Source organism: Pelmatolapia mariae, linkage group LG10_11 (genome assembly GCF_036321145.2).
Source record: "Pelmatolapia mariae isolate MD_Pm_ZW linkage group LG10_11, Pm_UMD_F_2, whole genome shotgun sequence".
In the NCBI taxonomy this organism is placed as follows: Eukaryota; Metazoa; Chordata; class Actinopteri; order Cichliformes; family Cichlidae; genus Pelmatolapia; species Pelmatolapia mariae.
Genome location: NC_086236.1, coordinates 70,069,312 through 70,095,844, shown reverse-complemented (window position 1 = coordinate 70,095,844; position 26,533 = coordinate 70,069,312). Strand labels below are relative to the sequence as shown.

Here is a 26,533-nt window from a genome sequence, read left to right as displayed (position 1 = left end):
GAGGAAGGCGAGAGGGGGAGAAAGAGAGGGAGAGAGAGACATAAAGGGAGGGAAGGAGAGAGAGAAAGGTGGGGGAGAGGGGGCCATAAAGCCTGCGTGCCCACCTTGTTCCTTTGCCACGTTTATTGTTGCGTTTTTAATTTGCATGCAGAGGGATTTGGACGGCGCTCCAGTTGGGCTGTCTGTGGTTTCAGCTGATTCGGTAGTGAGGAAGAACACACACACACACACACACACACACCACACACACACACACACACACACACACACACACACACACAGACCCCCCCCCCTCAAAAAAAAAACACAAACAGACGCACACAAACCACCACACACCATCTTGTCAAAGCCAGAGAAACAGTACCCCAGCCCAACGATGGAGTAATCCAACTCAAACACTCCCCAAACCAGCAGGATTAAACCCAAAGTAGCAGAGCCAATCAAACAAAGGCGCGACGTGAACTCCATTCCAATGCCAGGAAGTCCATTTGATGAAATAAAGTACAGAGTTTATTAGTTCACAAGTGTGAATGTTCGTTTGTGTGGCTTTTTTTTCTCTCTTTTTTGCTTTCGACTGTTTCTGGGCTGCCATAGACAGAGCTGAAGGAAGAATCACGTGCCACGAAGAAAATAATGTTTTTAAACGCCGCCCCTGTCCAACACTGCGGACAGTGGACAGTCAGCACTTTCCAGCTTCAAGAGCTCTGTTTGTGTTTGTCTAATTGCATTGCTTCCACAGTCCAGGCAGAGGCAGGGGGACGGCAGAGAGGACAGAGATGGAGAGGGACAACGAGAGCGAGAGAGAGAAAGAAGTGAGCAGTTCCCTCTTGAACTTTGGAAGAAATAAAGTTGGGATAAAGTAAAGTAACAAATGTATTGTAAAATACGGCGTACCATGAAATTTATTTGATATAAAACCTACTTAAATATGACTATTTTTCACGAAAATTACCCCATCAACGAGACTTTATGTTCAACATTCCCGCACTCCACTGATATTACCATACTGTTTCAAATCTGTTTTCCCCTTTATTGTTTAATGTAATTTGTTGAGCCTCTCCACTGCAGCTGACAAGCACCAACTGCTCTTGATTGGATCATGGAACTTGCTGCCCCTGCCACTAAAGTGTTCCAATACGGCCCAGAAAACAAAAATCTAGGGCTCTTCAATGCAGTGTACTCAGTGTTTTGTTGAAGATCATTAAGGGCTCTCTATAAATAAACAGAACAGGTAGTTCAGAACAGGCCTGTTTGACGACCAATAGAGAATACGGCGCTCTCTCAAAGTGTTTCACAACAACATTGTTGTAAAGGCATTTTCTCATATCGCATGACTACAAAATGCTGCAGCAACAGGAACCAAAAGTCTACTGATACTTGCTACACTGTCTTTGGCTGATAACATTGATAATGATCAGTTACAGCAAACCTACATTCATATCAGAAACAGAAGTAACAGATTTATTTTTATTAGGTGGACTCTACAGTTCTAATCTTCGCACCTCTCATCCCCCCTCACAGTTTGCAACCGCAGAAAACAATGTCAGCCAAGCTAGAACTCAACACCCAGCAGAAAAACGATGACCAGACTTAACAAATGTCTGTGCTGGAAGCGAACGGCGACCTAAAACTGGTGTAAACGTTCATTTTCCTCAGTCTCCTCTGCGTCTGCCGCACCTGTAATTTGCCCATGGTGGGAAATCACTTGCACTTTTGGAAAACGCCACAAAGTAGGCCTTTTACGGTTTTCCACTAAATTTTCTCTCGGGTGAAAACTGTTGCGTTGTTTTCATTTGAATCATCAGTTTGACCTCAAAGTCACACCTTTGACCCCAAAAATTGCAATTCTTCATGACATTCTGACTTTTTACTGACAATTAACCTTCAGTTTAAGGGTTAATAAATCATATTTACTATGCATTTAAGGACAAACAGCTTTACAGCTGACCTAATAAAGAAAGCTATGGCTCAGGAGATCAGAGGTCAGGTCTCAGGCTGCTTGTCCTTAGGATACTCTAAATACTGGACTCCAAATTGCCCCCACGTGTATCTATTAGCATTCGAGTGTTTAAAGTGAAAAAAATGTTTCATAAATGGGTGAATGTGGCTTGTAGTATAAAAAGCACTTTGAGCGGTCAGCGAGACTAGAAAAGCACTATACAAATACCCGTCCATCCAAACACATTTTTTCCAACCTAGATAACCTCAGAAATCACAGATTAAGTGGTGAACTGGAAAGGCAGTTTATTTGGATACAAAGCACATCTCTCAGTTGAACTCACAGATGCTGCAAACAGGTTCATTGAAGCAATAAGTACTGAAAGGCATAGGATTATCTTGCTATGTTGGCACACACCTGCAACAATATTGCGCTGTAATCCGCTGCCTCTGGGTCATTGTTGCTTAATTATTAATTACTTTCAAACAACTGGACTGACAATCAAGAATTCTTTTTCTTGTTTTGAAACAGACATGACCGGTGGCTCATGGGGCTACGGGGTCATGGGGTGCCAAATTAAAAGAGCACCTCGGGGCCCTAGAGGTCAGATCTGAGCACAGCCCCATGAGCTTCAGCAGACCATTGTATAATATTGATATAAATAGTAACCGGGTGTTCTGAGAGAAACGGTTTCCTTGCAACACAATAGTTGAATTCATGCGCAAGATTCACCCAGCTATGCAATGCAGTACACCGTGTATGTGTGCTGCAGTCACAAGCTGCCAATGAGAGCATAGGCCTGCTCTGTCAGAGAACAGCATGGTATTCACCGCTCAACCCACCCACCCATTCGCCACCAAACTACTGCTGCAAACACCCCCAACATGGAAGCTCGGAGGAACGTTAAAAAAACAATCTGGCTCTGCTGTGAGACAGGCCGAGTGGACAGACAGGCAGACAGACAGGGAGAGGTCTGTCACATGGCCTGGACCAACACCTTCCCCCTAATCTCATTTGCTTGTTATCAGCCCCATCAAGCTGACCTCGGCCACCGCAAAAATAAATAACTAAAATAAGCCAACAGATGTCCATCAATTTGCCATTTGAGGTTTTTCCCGCCCTCCTTTCTCAGATTACTGCGTGACCAAAAATAATGCCTCACTTTCAACCCAACAAAAAGTACTTTGAGCACCATTTGGATTTTAACCATCTGGACAAAAAAGGCCAAGATGACACAAAAAAATGAAAAGGGAAACTCGGTGATGAAGAAATGATTGTGGCTATTGTTGTGGCTGGCTGGTTGGAGGAGAAGACGGTTTCTGAGATAGCCAGACAAACCTCCTGTGTCTGAATAAGGGAGCGAGCTAAAAGAAAGGGGAAGACAATGCATCACTGTCTTTCCTCCTCCTTGAACCTGGCAGAGGCCCAGCACTGGCAGGCAACACTATGCAGATAAACGCAGCCGATAACACGGTATGTTCAAACCTGTTTCTCCTCCCCGAGCACACCAATCCAGTGTCTGCGCACGCAGGTTCAACCCTGCGAGGTAACGTGCGCCGTGTTGTAAATACATTACGGCACGGTGGACGCCCATCTGCTGACGACGGTGGAGTCTTGAGATGTTCCCGATGCTTCGGCATATGCGAATCTCCCGCAACAATAAGCAATAATTGACTGCACATTTCTGGGCCAGATTCCTTTGCGGCGTGTGGGTCTTTATATGCAAACAGAAAAGCTTTGACTGTACGAATTGTTTCTGGCATACAGTGAGGATGAAAAGGCAGTGGAAACGGGGTCAGTAGCCTTAATTGAACTGCAGTGGCAATTGGAAGGACGGCCAAAAAATATACTAAGAGCACATTGTTCCCATCTCTTGTAACAGATGAACTCTGTGACAAAAATGTACACTTCTTCAAGTTCAACTCAATTGTGTTTGTGTTGTTTGCCTTCTCGGAGCAAACGTACAAACTCCCACAAACTCCATCTAGCCCTTTAGCAAAAGGACAGGCCTTAATCCAAATATATGTTCCTCTGTGGGGGTGATCCAGTGATCAATGCTTAAAGGGAAGGAATTAATTTGCAGTTCAGCTAAGGATTTACCACATTGATTATCGTTGCACCGCTGCAGCTAGATGAATATGTTGGGTTATGTGGGGAATTTATTATGTAGCCAAAGTAATCGTGTTTATTTTCTTTCATTCTCCGTGTGATAGGCAGATGATCAGGACAAGGGCAAGATTTGCACTAAAAATGTCTGCTAGCAAGATTTGAACATACAAATTTGTCTCGCTACTGGAATGGAAAAGATTACTGAACTGTGCATTCATCATATATCCAAAGTAATGCAAAGTAATCGTGTTTGCATTATTTCTTTTACTTAAGAGAAGGTTTGTGCTGGAAATGGCTTTGCTAGATCACAAAATACTAATGTATCCAATGTTGCTGAAAAGGAGATTACTGAGCTCTGTTTCAGGCCGCTTTATGTTGCATTTATAATGCCGCTTCTGGCTAGACTTTATGTCTTGATGCATAGTTTTTGAGAAAGACCACGCCAATACTAAAGAGCCAATACTAAATCTGATCAATTCTGGAGAAACTAGGGACCCGCCAGATCACTAGTTTGCCTCTCTAAGCTTTTTCTCTGACAACTCATGAGTGGATATTAACTTCAGAAGACAACACGGCACTGAAAGTGTTAGGCATTTCCAATGGATCGAGAGAAAAACGTTCAGCGCATTTATTACTTTCTAATAATATACCACCTTCTTTGTATCGTATCTAAGGCTGTTCACCAGATGGTGATCAAAGAGTTGAATTTATTGTTAAGCCACATTTTTATTTACCTCTGCATAATTTTTCATAACCTCACCATCTGATTCTAATTCACACGCAGGTCCTAGGCCCCCATGAAGGAGGCAGACTACAAAACAAACAGATCAAACGACCATCTTTGTAAAATGACAGACAGGCCCCAAGGATGGCTGGATTTGCGACTGCAGAAATTAATGATGAAATTTCTAGTACGCTTCTTTCTTAAGGAAAGCTTTTAAGGATTAAAAACTGAGTCATCTAAATCTTTAGAAACTTGCCTTTAAAACTCTATTTTTTTTAGTTATTAAATCTCGTTGATATGACTCTGATGTCTTGTCAGAGAGGATGCTTTCCAGATTGTGGTTGCCAGATTGTGTTACTATCTTCTTTTGTGAGGATGTCAGTGGCTGAGCTTTAGGAGAGAGATTCGCCAGTCTGAATCATACATGCCAAACATTTAATCTCTATTCGAGCTGTGACACGGAGAAGTCTTAGCCAAACAGCGAGCGTTTTCTGAAGAGGGGTCGCGACCTTTCCAGATACAATAAGCAAGTTGACAACAATAACAGACTGACAGCTAACGCGACACACATTGTGAGGGCGAGGCATGACTGTGCAGGAAATGGCCCTGTCTCTGTGTCAGCACTCCTTCCCAGAAACAATACCGACTAGCTCTGTGTGGCAGTTTACGTCATGGCTGCCGAACCAATAAAGCATTGAGGGTATTTTCGAGCAACCAAATAGAGGCAGATGGAGCATAAAGAATAACCAAAGGCAAATGACCAGTCCATCAAAAATGGAGCACATTAAACATCTGTGTGGTTACAGTTTCTTTTTTTTAACCACACATTTTATTCTTTTCCAGCAAAGTTCTTCACACACAACTGCACATAACACAGTAACAATTGTACGACCAGGGACTTTCCCACAGTCATCATCCTGCAGAGAATCCTGATTCTCTGCAGGATGAATGCGCTGCCCGAGCCCGAGGAAAAAAATGGCTATAATTTGCATATCCACAAATTAAACTGTTGTAATATTTTGCTCAGTCCTGACCAAACACTTGCAGGAAATATATTTTCTCTCCTAAGAAGGTAAACTTCACATTTTAGTGGACTCTTTGTCCAGGAAAGCACCACAGATTTTTCATGTGTACAAAATGGCTGAAAATGGAGTCACTGATGATGCTACAGTACACGTGTCTCTCTGTATCAAATATTAGTATTGTTGAAATTGCACCATAATCTAGTTTAGCCTGGTGGTGGGCTGATATTTGTATATCCGCACTGTCTGCACAGACACACTGAATGTTCAAACACTGTTCTCCATCCACAAATTTACCTCTTGTTTATAATCTTTTCTATTCAATACTGCTGAGGCAGATGGAGGATGAATGCACACAAGACAACAAACACATCGAAGATGAACTGCAGATAATCAACAACTGCAGCAACATTACAAACGCAGAAAGCACCTACATGGAGTCTGATTCCATCAATTATAAGAGCTTGATTGAGATTTAATTCAAAGCTGGGGTTTAATTGCTAATATCAAAGCATAATTAAGCTGATAAATCATGACTGATCTTATTGAATTAGGGATTGAAATAGCAGAGAACCTGCAAATTGTCTATGTCAGCTAAATAAGTGTTCTTAATTGTCGACAAGTTTGCAGATTTTAGTGAAACTGAGCAAATATTTAAAGTCAGACAAAAGATATATGTTTTTTTTTATTTCCTGTTCAATTTGAAGAGACTTGTCTTAAAATAAAATCACAATTTTCAAATGTCGAGAAAATAGCTGAAAAACCTCAAATGCCTCTGTGAAACATGGCTGAAAGCCCTTCGTCAGGCTCAGTTCATGCAGTATATTGTAAATTTACCTACTAATAGAATTCAATGTGGATAAAGTGATTAGTAGTGAGAGGCAGTCATCCTTAGAGGAAGCAAAGAGACAGAGAGGAGATTTTGAAAGACAGAGGGAGAACAAATAATGCTAGCAAAACCAAGTGCACATAAGCAGGATGAGGACTTAGATAGGTCCTAATATCTCCCCATGCAATTCCCCCTCTCTCACACTCTGTATGCACGCACACTAGCACAGATACACACTCTCTCTCTCTCTCACGCTGCATCTGCCGGAGCTAGTGGCTGTAGTTAAATTGAAATATTTCCCGGCGTGTGTCAGAAGCATGCAGAATGGTAATTATGACAGATCTGATTAGGCGGGCCGAGTCGGGCGGCTCCGGGCTGCAGGTGCGACCTTGTGCATTCCTGCGTGTGTAAATAAAATTAATTACAAGCGTAGGGGGCGCGCAGCGCGTGACATCAGCGCGCACAGGGGGGACTCCCACGGGGGGCACCCTAATGGAATATTTTCCCCGAGTCTAATAATACAGTTGGTATTGACTTGAGGTAATTAGGGGGATCATTAAAGCGCTTTTCCCGGCGTATTTGCCTGCCTGATCAGATTAGCGAGAATGGGCCTCAGAACAAGCCCTGTGTGGTCTGTCAGGAGAAGTGGAGACAGTGGGAGTGGGTTAGCTTGCTAACATTTGCAGGAAAGAAAAAGCTAGCAAAACCCTGTGCCTGTCAGTGGAATAGGAGTAACTTTTTCTAACAAGCCAGAAAACAGTAAGAACTAGTGAGGTGAGCTGTGTGACAGAATAAGCATCGGTTAGGCTTGTTTATCGAGAGAGCTCTAGTGCTACTTCAGTTATGTAGTGAACTGGCTAACAGCTGCTGTGCGCCACGAAACATTTGTCATACAGTAATGTACTAGAGGTGATGAGGATGAGACAATTTGGAGTCTTGACAGTCGGGGCAGATTCCTAGTTTGGACTGCAGGGAAGGAGGTGGGCGACGAGGGGGGAGGGAGTTGTGCGGTTGGAGACAGATGGGGTGAGAGGTGGCACGTAAGGCGTAAGTGAGAGAGATGGCAGGAGAGACACAAAGTGCTCTGAGCATGCTCAGTGAGACCCCATGCTCCCACTAAGAGGAGGAGGGCTCAGAAAACAGGCTGGTGGGAATTCCACTGTCCATTAAACAATAAGAGAAAGGCTCATTTCAGAGGGAGGGGAAGACTTACCGTTTGCAAGATAATTCGTTCACTAAATTAATTATTCAGACAGCTGGGTCTCCAGTTCAAGAAATTGTGTCTTTAATAATGGAGGGGATCTGGCCTAGCCTGTTTCCCATGGCAACCTAATAACCAAGCAGGCACGGGAGATAAATAAATAAATCAATTAATAAACAGTCACGGCCCTTTTAGATCCCCAGGGGCTGTGATATGCTCACTCTGATCTGCCTAATTTGAGAGAGAGAGGTGTGGAGAAGCACACAAACAAAAATTAGGACTTGATGCCAACACTGGTGTAACAGGAAAAGTCAAACTTGTGGGAAGCGATGCAAAACTGTAACAAGTACCAGTGTAACATCTTCACTGTCGATTCTGACGATCTATGGATGCCACCGATTTTTTATGCAAAATGCGACTTTCAATATTCCGACCCCGAGCAGCTCCTCACAACAGACAAACCTCTGAACGGTCACAATCTAGACAGAGACACCGAAAAGGTCAGCCATCTGCCCCTCTTGTAAAGCAGCCACTGGATGGAGCAGAGCTGCATGTGTGTGTCTGGTTTGGTATAGTTGGCTGAGATTAAAGCTAAGAAAAGCTTTCATGTCCATATAAAACATGTAAAACCACTAAGCGGATTCTACTCGTAACAGGAAATTAGCAACTTTGGAAACATGAAGCAGTCACAGTTATGCGGTCACCCTCCCTTCCTCCTATCAGTATCCCCACCCGCCGCCGCCGCCCACCTTCACCCAATAGTCCATATCCTTAGACCAACGAGGCACTCACTCCCCGCCATCACCGGCCCCCCACCACCCCCCTCCTCCACTCCAGGGACTGCCGTGCCAGGCGGGTGCAGGGTGACAGATGGCATACACCAACCTCCCCCCCTCTCTCTCCCCTACTGCACCAGCCCCCCTGCTCGGCCCCCCCGGTGGCGCAGCGGCGGACCAGATCAGTGCCATTCTGTCTCATTAGAGCCTGGCTAATTAGCGTAGCCTCTTCCAGGGGAGAATGAGCGAGTGAGAGAGGGAGACAGAAAGAGAAAGAGAGATGGGGAGGGAGGGCGCCGTTTGTGGCGGTGACTGCGTTCTGTACTCCACTGGCCATTGAGGAGTCGGAGGGCTTTGAGCCCCGCAGTGCGCAGGGCTCCCAGGGTGCTTGTTTTATGACAGCAGGGACTCTGATTCCATCCACCGCACAGTTCCTCTCAGGAAGTGTTGGGAATGTTTAGACATGAAAGTCGTGTCAAAGCAATGCCCCCGATCCGCTCCACCCCACCCTCAGCCGACCTCCCATCGCTCAGCTGAATATTAGCTGCCCTCTCTGTCAGGCTAGCCAACACAGCAAGCCTCCCCTGTTAACATGAATGAAAACAAAGCACTGCAGCTTGCTAGATAGTGCTCTAGCCCTACTGAGCCAGTTAATAATGTTGACATCAACTCCAGGCTATCCAGATCATAGCTTGCACCTCTGCAGGCTAAAATGAAATGGGCCGTTTGGCAAATAGCACAACTTCTGGCAGTGTCAACGCTGGATTTGAACCAGCAGCGCGCAGTTGTTTTCTCCAAGTCTGACATCTCCTGAAGCTAAATGGAGATGGAGCATTCTTGGAGCGTTCGATCAGTCTGAATCATTGAGGAACGGATCATGAATAATGATTCCGATTTTATCAAAGAGTAAACACAATATGTATCCTAATAAATCAGAATGGCTTTGTGGATTGCTTAAAAAAATGAATGCTCTGACTTCAAGTAAATAGCAAACATTAATCTGATAAAGTATTATGGCTCGGGTTAGAGTCACTGCTCTATAGTTACTACTCTGAATATGTGGCAGTAAAAGAGTGATTGAAACGCAACGTTGAATATGTGCATGTGGAGGGTGAGGACTGGCAGAGGCCTTCAGTGGTTACGAGCCCTAAGAGAGGACAGAATGGCTGCGTTCCAAAAACTCCCCAAACACCAGCCGACATAAATATGCACACTGGAGTACACATGCACTGGTCCACGCATTCAATGTGCCTCCTCAGAAAAACACACAGTACATGCTCCACACCTAACCGCACGCTCAGTGGAGCGTGAACCAATGAGCAGGCTCGGGTTAACTTTTCTACTCAAAGTACTGCTGCCCGTGGCCTCCGTCAGGTCACCATCTCCCATCTTTCTCTCCTTAAAGATTGTCAGATCTGTTCTCCTCTTCTCGGCTGTCTCAGATACGCTAAATACACTAAGTGGTTTGCACCTACTCGCATGTGTCCCAGTCACCTGGTCCCATGCTTATGTAAACATACTGGGAAACCCTAAGCTGAGCTGAACAGGCAGAGTTTGAAATGCAAACCAAGCAGACAGGACAGTGCCAGTTTCAGTGATGAGGCCTCTTCCTTCCCCTCCCCCCATGATTATTTCCCTGGACCCCATATGGGCATTCTGCCAGTCTAGCCCATCCTCCATCCTCATCACCAACCACAGTACCAGCAGTCTCTGCTGGCATGGTGCTCTACCCACGGCTCGGATGGTTATTTTTTTTCCCCTGCAAGGCTGCAAACCTCTCTTGACCTAAGCTTAAGTGATGATTTTGAACATTGTAAATGGATACATTCAGCTGTTCCTCTCACTGATTTAGACAATACTAGCATTTTAAAAACCTAAAAAATGTTTTTAAAGCAACACCTCTTTTAAAAATGAGAAACCAATGTAGCCAATAATATGTAGTATGACTAAAGAGACCACGAATCACTGCTAATCACTAACGAGCATATTGTGGGTATGTGTTCTACAACAAACCACCACATTTTAAAATGTTTTTTTCTGGTTAAAATAAAATTATTGCCATCTTTTATCAGTTAGCATAAAGGCAGCACACTTTTACTGGATATGATATTTCATGTTTAATAGTTCAAAATCTACTAATATTTTCATCGTTACTCAATAACTATTATATTGACTAATCACTTGGTTTTGTTAAATCGGCAACAATCTTTTGAAAAAAATGGCCGTCATAATTTCCCAGGAACCAAGGTGACGCACTGAGGAAGAGAACAGGACGTCTGCTTGTTTCTTATCTATTTAGGAATCTGTGTGTGTGTTCCTGTCTAGCTATCTTTGTGAGGACCGAAATCTGCATTCTACTATACTTGTGAGAACCAACAGTCACTTTGTCCTCACAAGTTTGAGGCTCAAAATGTATTTTTAGTGTCAGGATTACAATTAGGTTATGGTTAGGTTTAGGGTAAGGGTTAGGCATTCATTTTTAATGGTTAGGGTAAGGGGCTAGGGAAACCATTATGTCAATGAAGGTCCTCACTAAGATAGCTGAACGGGCTTGTGTGTGTGTGTATGTGTGTGTGGGTAGCGGGAGGGTTTGTTCTCATTTCTTGACAATTGTTCACCTGCTTCGGGTGTATTGCTAGAGACCTGATTTAGTGCAGTGTCAAGTCTTTGTATTTTGACTAAGAGCTGCCTTCTATTACACTTTCACATCTACCGATTGCCTGTCTGTGAGGCATTTAGAGAATATTGGTAAACTGCAGCTTCATCACTCACAGCCACAAGAATACTCTCAATCTGTACGAAACACTGCAGTAAAATTGAGTACAAAGATGGTAATAAAGGTTCTCACTAAATACAACTTTGTTCCTTATCTGCATGTCAGAGGAAGTGATTAATACAGGGCGAGATTACATTTGATTAGTTACCAACTGGCTCAGTGAGCATTAGCTCTGCTGCTCAGACTTGCTCCATATGGTTTGTGTTAAGTAATTGTATCCTTATAGGCATCTTCTATTCAATACAGTAACGCTATATCTGTGTATCACCTTTCACAGCCGTTTGCCTGTTTGCGAGGTGTTTAGGGACGTCCGTAAATTTCAGTTGTGGTGAATAACTCTTCCCGCAAATCTTTACAACGAGACGTGACAAAAATGATTGACTCATTGCTTGATGAGCAAACTAGCTAATCTATCATTTAACATATCATTGCAGCCCTGCGGTTGCCTACACAAAGTGCCATATTTATTTACTTTTGTGTATGGCAGTGATACTATACACAGCACTGAGGGAAAGGAAACCCTTTTTTATCCAGACTGCGATGCTGGCATTGAGGATAGTAAGATAAAAATGCTTGAACTGTCTGCCCAGAGCATGAAACTAAAACAATGAACCCACTGTCCTGCTTTAAATTAAAAAAATTATATTGACAATTTCATTTTGAATATTTTTGAGGAAACTGCAGCTGAAAGCTGCGTCCCAGCATCTGATTTTCAGAGTACGTGGGTGCTGCTGGGGAGGAGCAGCCGCTGGCCTGGCGGTGCTGGTAGATGTGGCAATGCCGGCTGGGTAGTAAGGGGGGAGGACCAGCTGCCCGGGGAGCGCCCATTACGAGATAGAGCCAGAGATAAGTGCTCTCCCAGGCCCCTTTTCAGAGGCATAATTAGCACACTTCTTATCTGCTGCTCAATTCACATTCACACCCGCCTGCCATGAATGGAACGTGAAAGAGAGGCAGAAATCAGGGGAACGAGAGAGGTAGAGGGGCAAGACAGAGAGATGGGAGGGAGGTGGAGACAGCATGATGGAAACCTGTTCCCAGACAAACCGTCATTTGAGAAGAGAGAGACATGAGCGAGTTAATACTGCGACCGCCTCACTCTCCCCCTTTCTCTTTCTCCATCCTTCCAAGGAGTCTTTGAACTCCTTAACAAAAACAGTGGTTTGTGCATCAAACTGCAATTTGGTAAAACAAAGCTATCTGGGGCTATAATCATCCTAATCAGCAAGAAAAAAATAAAGCCTTTGCAGATATTTCAAGATTATTCCGCCCTTGGTGATCTATTTCTCCCCCCCACCATCTTCTTCATCAAGCACAATTGTGGAAATCTTCCCAACTCTGCCTGCGACAGACACACGAAAACCTTTAATAATAAGTCCTCAGTGCTACATTTTTAATTGCTTTTAATAAAGAGTTAAACTGGCGCTATGTTTTCACCCTCTGTTTCCAACACACACAAGCTTGTGTTGTGTGAGCTCTGCGCTCTTTGTGAGAAGATGACAGGGGCTCCCATCATCATCTAACTGAGTGGAGCTAATATAAACAGGTTTGTTTGGTGTTGAAACAGTGTCGACTGCTAAACTCCAAACCCACAATAAAGAAGACATGTGTCATTATGACGATAAATCGCTCCACTGATACACTGAGCTAAGTTTCCTTATGCGCCGTCTCCAACCTTTGATGGAGATGTACAGTTTTCCTGCACACACGCATTGAAGGAAATTCACCAGAATTCACCAATCAGAGATAAAAGGTCCTCAATTTCTCGCTTTAAACACAATGTCTGCATGTGTGTGGACACTGGACAATTACATATGCCCGTCTGGACTTTCAGGCTTGGATTTATGGCATATCAGTACAGCTCTACTTTAGAAAGGACGGTTCAATTAACAAATGATGCTACCTAAACACAGAGGACAATTTGCGACAGTTCTTTAGTGTGTATTTCAGTACCTGGCTCTTGGAGGCCGCCACCTTTGCAAACAAGGCCTGGGACACTTTGGCCCTCTTCATCTCCTGCTGGATCTCATCGTAGATGGTGGAGTTGATGTTGAGGATGCAGCTGTCTGCCTTGCCGTTCCACTCGCTGGGCAGCGGTGACGGTTTAACCTGGTAATAAAAAGAACAAACATTTGATTTAAAGGCTTTCCCGGTTTTATTAAACTCTAATATGTTGTTAGATATAAGATTCTATTTGTATTTGACATGTTTAGATTGCATGTGTGGACCTGGAATCTCTACTCTGTCTGAAGATTTATTTATTTTTTTATTAGTGTCGTGTGACAGTTGGTTTACTAAATACTGCAACAGAGTAATGTAATTTAACTTTATTGTTCCAGACTTTCTGATAACACTTTGCGCTGAAAGACAGAGAAATTAATATTTGCCTCGCGCTTGAAAAATAACTTTCCAGCTTCATAAACATAGAAAACACTAAAATTGCACTGACATAGGGATATTGTTGTCAATGAGAGTGAGTTGTATTTTCAATGAGAATGTATCTGCTCAGTTGGCAGTGCTGGGGTTGGGGAAGTGAAGGGGTGAAGTTGTTTGCTCACAGGTGAAATGCCCACAGGGATTCGGGGATTCCAATCCTCCGGCCTTACGCTGTTACAGTCTTCCCTTCGGGGCTAGAACACAACACAACCATATTTGTTCAGGCTCACATAAGAAAAAATAATAATAAAGGGAATCTGTCTGAACACATGATCATGCATGCAGCCACCTCTTACACACACACCCGCGCGCTCGAGTGTAGATTACACCCACACACAGCGCCAGCCTTACTTTGCTCAAAAACACTTAGATGTGTTGTGTGAAACGTTATTATTCTTATGTCAAGCCGGTGATTAAAAAATAAATGTAAGTCAAGTGAAATCAAATCATCTTCATTCAGCGGCTTGTTGCATCTTGACGAAAATCCTTTGACAAGGTAACAAGTATCCTAATAAAAGCATTACCCAAGAAGCATTAGCATATGAATCATTCCATACGAGTCTTTTTGAAAGGAACCATCGACAGGGTTGGGTACAAGTAAATGGCATTCAAATAAACCATAATAACACCAACAGCTACCATCTCACCATGGAACTGGTGATCAAAAAACATATATATTCAAGCATTTGTCTAGACACCTAATACGAGCCCCTTTATGTGTTAAAAAACAATCTCTGAAATTTGTGGTGAAAGTGGAATGTCTGAGAATTTCTGGGCCTTTTATCCTGTTTTATGACAGCTCGACACGGGCTTGTCAGTGGGAGCAGGAGGATACCATGTCAAGCAAATTGTTAAGGCAGAGACATGCACTAACTGGCTTTGGGAGAGTCGAGCCGAGCCATCGGTACATGTGAGAGAAACATACCTCTGCATCTGTTTTTATGAGGCCAATAAAAACCCTCCTCTGTCTCAGGCTCAATTGCCACCCTGTCTGATTTATGTGCTTAAATTCACACCGCATTGCTCCATAGGAGAGGCTGGCAGATGGCCAGGTGTATGAGTGTGCAAATCTGTGTGTGCGCGTGAGAGGGAAGGACAGAAAACAGGTCTATATGATAAATGTCAATTGGTTTAAGTCATACAGGTGAAGCATATTAGGCCTTGAGATATTGTACTGATGTGCCAACAGTATTTTGAGTGATGTGAAAATAAAAATCAGAAAGCAGGATTTGAATTTTCTACACCGTGCTGTAGCCACTGCCTTTATTCTCCGCCTTGGAGATTTATTTCTGTTTTATTTTGTTTCGTTATGTGCCTCTGCAGCTCTGTGAGCTCACTGCAGATATGCTAAGATAAGCCTGACATGAACTTAACAGGCACTTCATAGTTCCACGTTCCTGCCTTGGCTTTAAGGACACTAACACGAACACTAGAAGCAGATTATTTTGCCAAAACCTTCTTTATCTTTTCCTTTTTTTACATCAATTAATTCCTGTGCGATAGTTCACTCTCCTGCTTTGAGTTCCCGTCCTGTGCCGGCACAGCCTGAGATTGTAAAGATGAGCCGTGAACTGCAAAATGGTCCTGCTTTAAGTTCAGCACCGCTGCTTCACAGTGCGACTCTTTCTTTTCAGCCGGCCACTGCCACCACGCTGAGCCGTTTCAGAGGGAAGATTGATTTTTAAGATGGGTGGGCTGGGGCTTCTATCTCACTCTCCTCCGCACCTAAATAAAAGCCAAATTTTCACCGGAGACAGGACAGAAGAAGCCTTTGTCTGGCCCTCTCACCTCCCAAATGCAGCTGACCGCACTTCAAATGGGCTTAAGTGGTAGAAAGTTGCCACATACCTTTCAAATGAGGGACACTGATTTGCGGCGAGGGTACAAAGTTGTGCTGTGGTACGAAGCGATTTTGAAAGAGGCACTGACTAAACGATGTTTGATCTTTCACAGAGCTTGTCATCACCGAGTGAGCTTTATTTTTTTGAAATGGGAGGGCTGTTAATGCTGCCTAATGCATGGTAAAAGGTCAAAATTAGCACAAAAAATTATCCATCATTTGTGCACCATTCTCACCTGTGTGGTGAGGGCGGGGATGATGCACAACTCATTTACATGCAGGAAGAATGTAAAGTATGTTCTCTTTACCACTGACAGACTTTTATTTGTTCCACGTGTTTCTAGAGAGGCTGATACAATAGAGGGGAATGTGAAGTATGCAATGAAACAATGTGTTGGGGTTGTTCTTGTACACACGCTTGTTGTTGTCCCAGAAAACAGAGTGTGCTAATGAGTGCATGAGGTGCCTGTGTTTGTACAGTATAAATATTTAACATCGCGCAAATGTTTTATACCAACTGACTGAATCTTCTGAAGAAGAAAGAAAAAGGAAATAGCGTTTTGTTTGACCTTGTGTGGTTTGCAGCACCTCTAAAACAGCGCCCGCGTCACGAGGTTTGTTTCACACGTCTGTCTGTCTGTCTGTCTGTCTGTCTGTGATCCCAACACAAAGACGGACGGACAGACATTCTCAGCTCAATCCAACCTGCTCTCACACGTGCATACCATTACCCGTCGCTCACTGCATGTAAACACATTCATGAAATACCAACAACATCTCGACAGAGCTGGCTCAACAGTTCAAAGGAACAGATCCCTTCACATATGTTGTTTTATGGGGTAGAAATGTAGATTTATCACCCCTGAGTTTTGTGTGCACACTGAAAACTATAACCGTGTAGAAATTTGATTTTCTTTGTTTTTTGTCAGCCACAGGACTTTAAAGAACTGTCACTTCATTTCAGATTACTCTGACTCGGAGCAGAAAGTGTTTTCTTTGAGTTGGCCACACAACAGAATAGTTGTGGAGTTTAATAAGCAGGGTAATGGCAATAAACATCTGGGTTCGGTTGGCAATATTACATGATTTTTGGGTTCCAAAGTTGACAAAGTATTTACTACAACTGCTGATGCTTTGTGTTTTATCCATCAAACTTCTGCTAACAATGGAGCACAGCCTCATCTCACATCATATGTCAAGTACACCGTCCTAATTTGGCGGTGTATTTAAGCTCCATAACTTTGCATGTCTGTCTGCTGGTTGAACCCATCCACCACCCCAGCATCCACTATAAGCAGCAGGGGCCTGTTCTACTTAAGCAAGTTTTTTTTAGGTTATTACAACATGCTGTATAACCACAGAAGAGCATCCACAGAAACAATAATTTACCTGTACAGGTCGGCTGGATGGGGTGCTGATGAGCGGAGCGGAGCCCATTGCAGAGGCCGCCGTGAGGCTGCGCTCCCTCTCCTCCTGATAGATGCGATCACGTTCGGCCTCCGGCAGCTGCAGGAAGTTCTGCATGGCACGCAGGTTGACCAGCAGCGACTGGGACGCCGTCTTGGGATCTTCCTCCTTACGCAGGATCTCAGACAGTAAGCCCTACATGATGAAACCACATTTAGTATATATATTTTAAAAAAAAACCAAAAGAAACAAAAAGGTGGCAAAAGAGCAGTGGACGGAGAGCAGCATCAAAGAAGAGTGAAAGAGGAAGAGAGAGTAAGAGGCTCCCAGAGCGGGAAATAGATGTGAAGCAGGGGTCACGGTGGTAACCAATAAGGAGAATAATCACATTAGAGGGTTCTTAAGTAAGACAGTAAAGTGTAAATGGAGACTCTAATGACAATGGAGCTGTGACGCTCTCACACACACTTTCTTTTCTGAGTCAACTGATTATATGAGTCTCCACCTCTCACAGACTTGCAGGAGCTTTGTCTACAGAGAGCAGTCCATTATTAATGTTATAAAATCATCCCATCATATCCTCATGACTCTCTGCAGGGCTTTTGTCTGGAAGTACAACAATACTGTTCTGTCAGTCTAAAGCACTTCATCCATGATCATTTGTGGAGATGACGGGAAAAAAACCCCACTTTACTGAAACTTGTGTGTGGCCTCTGAACCCATCGCACATGGGTGGTATTTAGCACATCTTGGACATATTCTTTGAGTCGTGTACTGCTTTGGATAAGAGCGGAGCTACTCGCCTGAAACATCTTGTCTTGTTCAGCGGGCAATCAGTGTATCCTCTGTTTACTTTTCAATAGCGCTCAATTCCATCATTATGAGACGGCGATGACTCCATTATCAGAGACGTGTGATTGGGCCTTTTCATCAGCTCTTGGCCACACACTGTGCAAACCATCGCTCCGCTTCTCTCACCATCAATACGTGTGATTTGGTAATAAAACAAAGTGATGGGAAAAACATATTCGTGCTTTTATTTATTTATTTTTAAAGCATTCGAGTCCTCTCGGGCTAATGAACAGAACTGCAATATGCGATTGGCGGTGTTTCTTCTGTGACTATTAAAATATATGCAGCCATATATGTCATGTTTAAAATATGCAGGTCTGTGGTATGCAGACATGTGTGAACAAACCACACATTTTTATTGGTGTGACTGTGTACTTGATGGATACACATTGTCAGAGGACAGATTAGCAGTATATCCTTTTTATGCTTGAACTCTGTGTGTGTCTGTTTGCATTCTTTAGTGTGAACATGCTTATCAGTTTTCACCATCAACCATTTCTGTCTGTCTCTTTAGTTGAGTAGTTTCCACCCCATAAAAAAAGCGACCTCTGCTCCTTTGATCCACCTCCTGCACTGACAGAGGCCTCTTCACCCTGCTAATCAACACCTCCCTCCCCTGTCCTTTTATTAATGCAGACTTTGTGAAGAAACACAAACCTAATAAATAATCCTCCAAAGGCATGTTGGACTAATTCCTAACATCAGCCACCGATAAGGCTCTATTTGTGTGGGAGCCTGCCATGCTGCACAAAACCACCACTGTCTGAGTAAGTAACACACACACTCACATAATTTTTGTTGCTGTACGTTCTAACTCCAATAGATCCTTATCGCTCTTTTTTCCCCCTTTTCTTTTTCACATATAGAACTTCAAAGAAAATGGAGCAGTAATGAGGTTTGTTGTCAACCCCCCAACACAGATAGTACGTCTTAAGGCTTTAACGCTGCCATCTGTGTGTCTGTTGATATGTCTGTTAGGCCTCTGACTCTGCAGTGAAACCACATATTTTTGGCAGAGAGAGAACGGATGCCATGACCGAACCTGGGTCTTTCACATGGCAGCCTGCCAGCTGTCTTCGAGTGAAGCAGAGGTGCTAGATTACTGGAGTGTGTGAGAATTATGAATAAGCAGTGGATTCATACAGAAGCCTTTCCTAACATTTCATAGCGAGAGAGATCTCGTGAAATTGTAGAAATGATAATGTGATATGCTTCCTTTTCAAACAGGATGTTGTTGTAAGATATACACTTGATGTGTTACTACGGGAGATAAAAGCTGATGTTTTTGGTTTGATTTTGGTTGAGAGTATTTGGCTGAATTTCACCGGTGCCACTTGATTTTACAACTAGAGAACTTTAAGGGGATGTAAAGGCACCTTTTCCATATTTTAAATACTTTATTAACATCTGAATATACACAGTATTGATAAAAAAATGAATGAAGACTGTATGATGTAGGCAGATGCAGTATGTTTTTTTTATAATTTTCTTCCAGTTTAAATAATTGCAATAGACCAAAAAATTATACATTTTAAATATAACCCACTGATTAAGGTCAGTTCTGTTACAATTCGATCTCCTCACCTGTGTTCTGTTGAAGGCCACACGGGCAAAGACAGCCTGTGAGATGCCGGCCCGTTTTAGCTCGTCCCTCACCCACTGGTAAATCTCAGAGGAAACCTCTGTGTTCGATGCCACCTGTGGCTCCAGAGGCTTGGTGTGGGAGCTGCGGTTGACAGGTGGGTGGTTGAGGTACTGCTGTGACAGGGATTGCTGCGCCAGCAGCCGGTTCACTGCATACTGCTGGTTGAGGATCTGTGCCATCACAAGCTGCTGGTTGACCAGCTGGGGACTGATGGGTGTGGACACCAAACCCGGGTGATGCAGACCGGGGAGCTGGGGCTGTCGGCCTCCCGTTTGACCACCGTGCGGCGGCGGAGCATGAGGCAGCGGCGGCACCGGCGACGAAGGAGTCTGCTCTGCTGTGCTGCCGGGGATCGGCTGCTGCTGCTGGGAGAAACCCAGGTGGTTGTGGTTGTGGTTAGAGCCAGGTGGGGAGAGGTCGGACAGGCCGTCCATTTCTGCTGGAGAAAGACAAAGAAAAATAGACACGAACAAATGATTGGCTTAAATTCCACAAAGAAAACAGAGGAGGAAATAAACAGGAGCGGAGAATGACGTAAAAAGAAAAACTAGCAGATAGCCATCTAACAATCATGAACATCAGTTTAATGGCACCATAGTCATACTCTCTAATCAGAAGAAATGAAACAGACCCGGTCTGCATCAGATCAAATGTTTGCCTCGAGTCAATCTAAGCCTGTCAGCTTACATTCCTGTTTACATTATATGAGAAGGGAATTCATTTGTGAAGCTTGCACATATCTAAGAAACCAATGAAAAGCAACGGGAGGTTAGAATCTTCCCCCTAACCAGAACTCTCCACTGGCCTCTTCCTCCCTGCCAATGACCGGGTAAAAAAAAGAGAAAAAAGAAAAAGATGGAAACCCAGATAAAAGAGCCTCATTGTGTTTGACCTGTGTCTTCCACTAACCATGCCTTCAAAATTAAGTACAGAATGTCTGTGGCCTCATCATGTGAAAAAAAAAAATTGTGTGTGTGTGTGTGTGTGTGTGTGTAGGTACAGAAATGATATGTGCGTGTTTGTGTGTATGTGCATGCACAGAGGCAGAAGCAATACAGCTAAATCTGATTCTCTCTTTGCATCCTTAATTCTAAAATAAGGAACACAAGCTAGCCAATATGACATATTTAGGGGAGGATGGTTTAAATATAAAATGTTGGGAACAGCGAAGAGAGAAAGGAGGGGTACATCGGAGGACAGAACGAGTAACCTGAGAAACTGCCCTGTTTGAAATACTGAAACGGTTTTGACTCAAACTGTCTGTGAGAAAAAAAAAATCTATGTGCCGTCATTTAATGGCATTTTGGAGATTTTTGCAGCATCTCTTGCTTTGGGAATCTTTAAGTCCATAATGGCTGCTGGGGAATATTTTAAGACAGGTTTAAATTATGTGCTTAGAGGATGAAAACAATGATTTAACATTTAAAGTGCTACCCACAACGAAGTGAATGAGCATTTGGAGCAGCTGAATGTTTTCAGGTTACCGCCTCTCTTTAAGGAATTCACATATGCTGAGGCTCTTTGCATGTACTATGCCGAGTGAGTGAGGGGGCAGTATTTAAGAATTCATACGGATGGCAACATTAACACCTCAGAAGTGTGCTGCGGCCTCCACATCCCACAGAAAAGCATCGTATGAGAATGTGAAAAGCATAAATTGCTGTTAAGGGAAGGGGTGGTTTGAGGGGGGGGTCTTCAACAAGCTGAATTTTTCAGCAGATGAAAGATTAAGTGCATGGATGTTTTCCAAAAATACCCACAATAATCGTGTGTTTGAGCTGCCTGTTTCTTAACTGTCAGCAAGCACAAAACACCCGGCCAAGACGGGTCTATTGAGTGTTTGTCGAAAACAAATGATGTGGAAGGGGGGGGACAACAAAAAATAAAAATCTTGGTAATAATCACATCTCTTTCCATAATCCCTGGCATTCCCTGGCTCTGATGGTATGGCGTGTCTTTTCACTCATATGTGAATGTGTGTATGTGCGTAGTGTGCATATGCTCGCTCACACAGACTGCTGGGGGGCATACTCGCAACACACAAACACACAGGCACATGGAGGCATTTCCATGCAAATTGAAAAGAGAAGGGGTGACAGAAGAGCATGGCAGGCCCTGGGAGAAAAAGGCTGCCACAGAAGCGGGAGTCCTCGTGTGGAATCCTGCCACAAAAGAGCCCCGGATTAAACACACAATGGGAATGGGATGTGGGCTGAGGGAGGGAGGGAGTGTGTGTTTGTGACTGGGAGTGAGAGAGAGAGCGAGAGAAAGAGGGAACGAGAAAGAGAGAGAGAGACACTGACCCAACTCCTGCTCCTATGTTTCCTTCCCTGCGCTCACTCGCTGGCACCCACTTCAGCTGACAGAGAGTACCTGTGACCAGGTACTTGTTCCCCTTGACTTCAGGCTAAAGCTACTCACTGAACGTGATGTGCTGAAGTGAATTCAGAGTCACATAAGACACTGCTTCCAAAACACAAAGGGTTGCTGTGCCCCCCGCCCCTCTCTCTCTCGCAGCCTTCATGCTTGGCAGTTCACCAGTGTTTTTTCTCTTGCTGCCATTTGTGGCCACATACAACAGCCCATCATAAATACTGAGGTTGGACTGGGGCAGGAGGTTTTGCCACAGGCATGTGGTGGGCACCTGAGGCTCATGTGCCAAAGTTTTGCGTCTGAGGTTTGGCTAACATGGCGTGCGCGCGTGTGAGTTTATCTGAGTGTGTATGAGTACATCCTGAGATGCTATCGCTGCTTCTCTGTGTGCGTACACATCTGTGGTTAGGTTCTTATCAGGATTCGATGTCCTCAGAGAGTATCATACAAAGAAAAAACACAACTGTGTAGTAATCATTGCTTTTTTTAAAAGACAAGCATAAATCATTTAGATTGATTCTCAAATTGTAAAGGAACTCTAAGTTTAGTTGTGACCGAGATGGAGATTTCCACGTGTAGCTCGTGGGTTAAAGTTAACGGAGCGATTTTTTTTTGTTTTAATTGTGACTTTAAAATGACTGTTTTTGGTTTTTGGATCAAGATTAAGATTATAATTGTGATTCAGTTTTTGGAAAGTCTGGTCGTTAACGGCAGTTAAGGTCACAGTCTGAGTATAAAGGAAAGTTTCTCAAAAAGTGACTGTGTTTATCTTCGTGTATTAATCTGTGTAATCTCATTACAAGAAACAGGTACAAACAAGGAGAATGGCTGTAAGGATCGGGTTTGACATCACCGTAAGTAATGCTATATTGAGTTTCCACACAATTAATTAATGCCAAAGCAAAGTCCTCTACAGTGTGTGTGTGTGTGAGTATTTGTGTGTGCGCCCATGTTGCAACATACCTAGTGCATTGGCACGCGGGCTCTCACGGAGGACACACGTCCCCAGGTACCCCTCCAGCTGGGAGGGTTGACGCATGCCTGAACAGTCAAATAGCGGGGCACACACACGCACGCACACACACACGCACGCACACACACACACACACACACACACACACACACACACACACACACACACACACACATTGCAGAGTTGTGAGGAAAGAAAGACAGGGTTAAGGCTTTCTACAATTTGTCTCTCCCACTCCAGCTAAGCAGAAATATGACATCTAAAACATCAGCATTTAAAACTGAGGCCAGACTGGCAGCTGCAGCGCTTCCACTTTTAGGGAACATAAAACCAAAAAGAAAACAATTGTGACAGAAAATGTGTAGGTGTATGCAAGAGAGTACTAAAGTACAGCAGGTCTCGAGTAAATAAAGTTCCCAGTGTATGTTGCCACTTTAACTGATGGAGGGAAAAAAAACATCAGATAAGATATGATCACAACACACTATTTGCATGGAAGGCTGTGAAAACATTTTGATATAATATCTGTGCCTATCATCACTGCGAGCAGCAGCAGCAGCACACTGGTAAAGAAAAAAGATAATGTTCAACAGATTGGTAAAGCTAATATCTCAGCATTAAACCAGCTCACAACAGAGCGCTGTTCTGCTAAATCAAAAGACATAAAAATATATCGGCGTGCTATCTGCAGCTTGGGTGCTACTGCTATTATATAACCTCATTTCCTGGCAGGTCAAAGGGGATTTTTCTGAGATTATATAAAGCATGTGTTGGTAGAAGTTTGATAAGAAAATCTAATTGAATTTTAGACTAGGCCAGCTGAAGTCATCCTTGCCTTTTGTTCACTCACACACACACAAACAAAAAACAAAACATCTTGGGTCACTTTGGCTCTTGCATTAGTGTTAGTTAAAGCAATAATGGATAAAGCAAAGTTAACACTGTGTGTAACTGTAACACTGCCTAGAGTGAGCTTAAATTATTAGACAACAAAATAAAAATGTATTTCTGCTTCATGCAACAGCAGGAAGACAAAGAGACGGTTGGTTAGGGAACATATTGCAATGGTGACTGGTGTGTGTGTGTGTGTGTGTGTGTGTGTGTGTGTGTGTGTGTGTGTGTGTGTGTGTGTGTGTGTGTGTGTGTGTGAGTGAGAGTGTGTGTATGTGTGTGTGAGAATGTGTGTGCAAAGAGACAAAAGTGTGAGCGCCATACTTTGCGCCCCTCCGTTTTGCTTACCCATCATATCTTTTGTCTTCTTGAAATGTTTATACCAGCGCCCAAATTCCTGACACTTCGCCGCCGACACATTTGCATAGTAAGTGCTGTTCACAATGGAGGAAATCATACTCTGAAAGAGAGAGATTGATTGAGGGAGAGGGAGAGAGAACGAGAGAGAGACTTTAGATTCTCATTGTGGAAAATGCAGACATAATAGTAAAGCTTGTGAAACATGCAGTAACACTGTAGCTTGTCAAAACAAATAAAATATAGGGATCGAGTAAAACCCAGCACCAGGGGAAAAAAAGGTAACTGAAAAGTATCAGACATGCAGAAATCTGAGATTGTTTTCTTCTACAGGTAAAACAAATTAAACCAAAGAAGGGGATTTATCTGTTATTAATTAATCAATTACTTTTATTTTTTTATCAAATGCCGATGAGTTTGTCTGAACTTTTTGGGTTACTTATAAGGTCACCTGAGCTCTACATCTGCTCACTCCATGAGCATGCAGTGGGAAAGATATTTACCTTTGAAAGGAAAAGAAGATAGCGGCTTATTGAATATCAGCACCTGGGGAGCTCGGCGATGTAAACAGATAAACCTCTTTTATTTTGCAGCTCTTTATTTATACAATCTGTTAAAGACAACGACTTCGAGCAGATTGGGGGCCGCACCGAGCATGTCGTTCTCCGATGCGTACGTGCTCCCATCTCCCCCCTATACAGTCGCCTCTTTGCCCTCTCAACATTTACTTCAACCGCTCTACTTCGCCTGGGAAAAACAAAGAGCTGTTTTTTTTTCCTCTTTCCCATCCAGTTTCATTAAAATGAATGTTTTAACACCTTGCCGGCCTCCGGGTGAATAGCGAGGTTGGCGCAGGAGAAATTGTTTTTGATTGTTATAAATATTCAAAAGAACCAAACCATCTGTTTTCAAATTATAGGTATGCCATCTTTATCATTTTCTATAATATATGCGCTTGGAGGATGGTGGGGGGAACCTTCTGGCAGAGTAGCATGGCAGTGTGAGCAGAAATGAACAGCCACAGGATGATTCTGGTTCTCCGGCTCCAGCTTTTTTCACCACAAAAGGAGGTTAAAGGGTGACAGCTGTGCCATCAAAAAGGTCGATCAAACTCTGAACTCCTGACCTCCGGATTAAAGCCGTACGCCGCACCTTATACAGCAGCGCTGCAGCTGAGTGTGACGCACCGAAAACTTTAGACATGGCAGGAACGAGCCACCCAAAAGAAACAAGACAGACACAGGTTCCCTTTGTTAAAAAAAAAAAAGCAGCAGGTAAGGCACAATTTTAACCAGCTTCCTCCTAAAAGATTTACATGAGGAATATTTTCCATTGGCTGTTTGAGACAGAGAATACCACACAGGAGACGTTATAAAAGCTAGAGCTCTGTGCTAGCCAAGTCTTGGTTCAGTAATATTAAAACCCAGCCGAGGTTGGAAAAGAAGCAATTACATGTTTAGGAAGACATCGAATTTTGTGTCATGGAAATGACAAAAGACACCAACTATCACACACACAATTACTACTATACCTGCTTGTACCAGGTGGAGTCAAGTTCAACATTCAGCTGCTTATTATTATTATTATTAATATTTCTTTATTTATTTTTCTTTAAAGGCAAATTCAGGCAGCTGAGGCGAGTCACATTCGTGACTGCAGCTGGGTGAGAACTTGTGCCAACCATGCTGCGGTGCATCATCCCGGCATGATGAAAAACAGGAGGGTGAAAAGGTCTGCATTTGGACTTGTACGCTACAACAAAGCAGTCTTTTATCAATATATTGAAAAGCCTTCATTCAGCGGAAGCGCTGACGGAGTTCAGGTTAGGGTTAGCAAGTCAGACTCATCCTTTTAATGGGTCACACTTTTATGCATGAACTGACTCATTTTTATATTTATACAATACTGGTATTAGGAAATAGTAGCTGCAAGTTCAAAATTCTCTGGTCCTACATTGACAGTCTCTCTCCAACTCCACGTCCCCACCCAAAGATCCGTCTGCAAACCACATATTTAACGTAAGAAGAATTCGCCTTTAAGTCAGGGGGATAATGAACTCCTCTCCTCCAGCCTGGCATCTTTTATTTACAGTATATCTGGGCTTAGGCGGCTCCAGGCAACAAACAGGAGGCCTGCAAAAGACGGTGTGCTTTTTTCTCCCTCACTTCCCGTCTTTCTCCCCTATCTCTCTCGCTCCCTCTTTCTCCGCCATCTTTGACACAGATGTTCTAATAAACGCTCCTCATTAATCAGCCCTCTCCCTCAATACATCACTCTACCTCTCACAGGGGGCCCTGCGTGTATGTGAGAACGAAACAACACACACACACCTATTCTCTCCCTCTCCCCACCGCTCTGTCACACACACATGCATACGCACTAA

At 43.5% G+C, this 26,533-nt stretch overlaps 1 protein-coding gene across 4 annotated transcripts in view; it reads right to left on the bottom strand.

Annotated features, from left to right (window-relative positions):
- The window catches only part of satb1b (SATB homeobox 1b), a 58,615-nt gene that overhangs the window by 6,392 nt on the left and 25,690 nt on the right, over nt 1-26,533 (bottom strand). For 3 of the 4 annotated variants that reach the window (XM_063487025.1, XM_063487024.1, XM_063487027.1), the window contains exons 6-11: nt 24,142-24,253; nt 22,893-22,970; nt 19,496-19,995; nt 17,042-17,254; nt 13,935-14,006; nt 13,330-13,485 (exon numbers count right to left, since the gene is read on the bottom strand). In XM_063487025.1, the coding sequence (XP_063343095.1) occupies nt 13,330-13,485; nt 13,935-14,006; nt 17,042-17,254; nt 19,496-19,995; nt 22,893-22,970; nt 24,142-24,253 (1,131 nt within the window). The remainder of the gene's footprint in view (nt 1-13,329; nt 13,486-13,934; nt 14,007-17,041; nt 17,255-19,495; nt 19,996-22,892; nt 22,971-24,141; nt 24,254-26,533) is intronic. The other variant, XM_063487026.1, reaches the window with a different exon arrangement.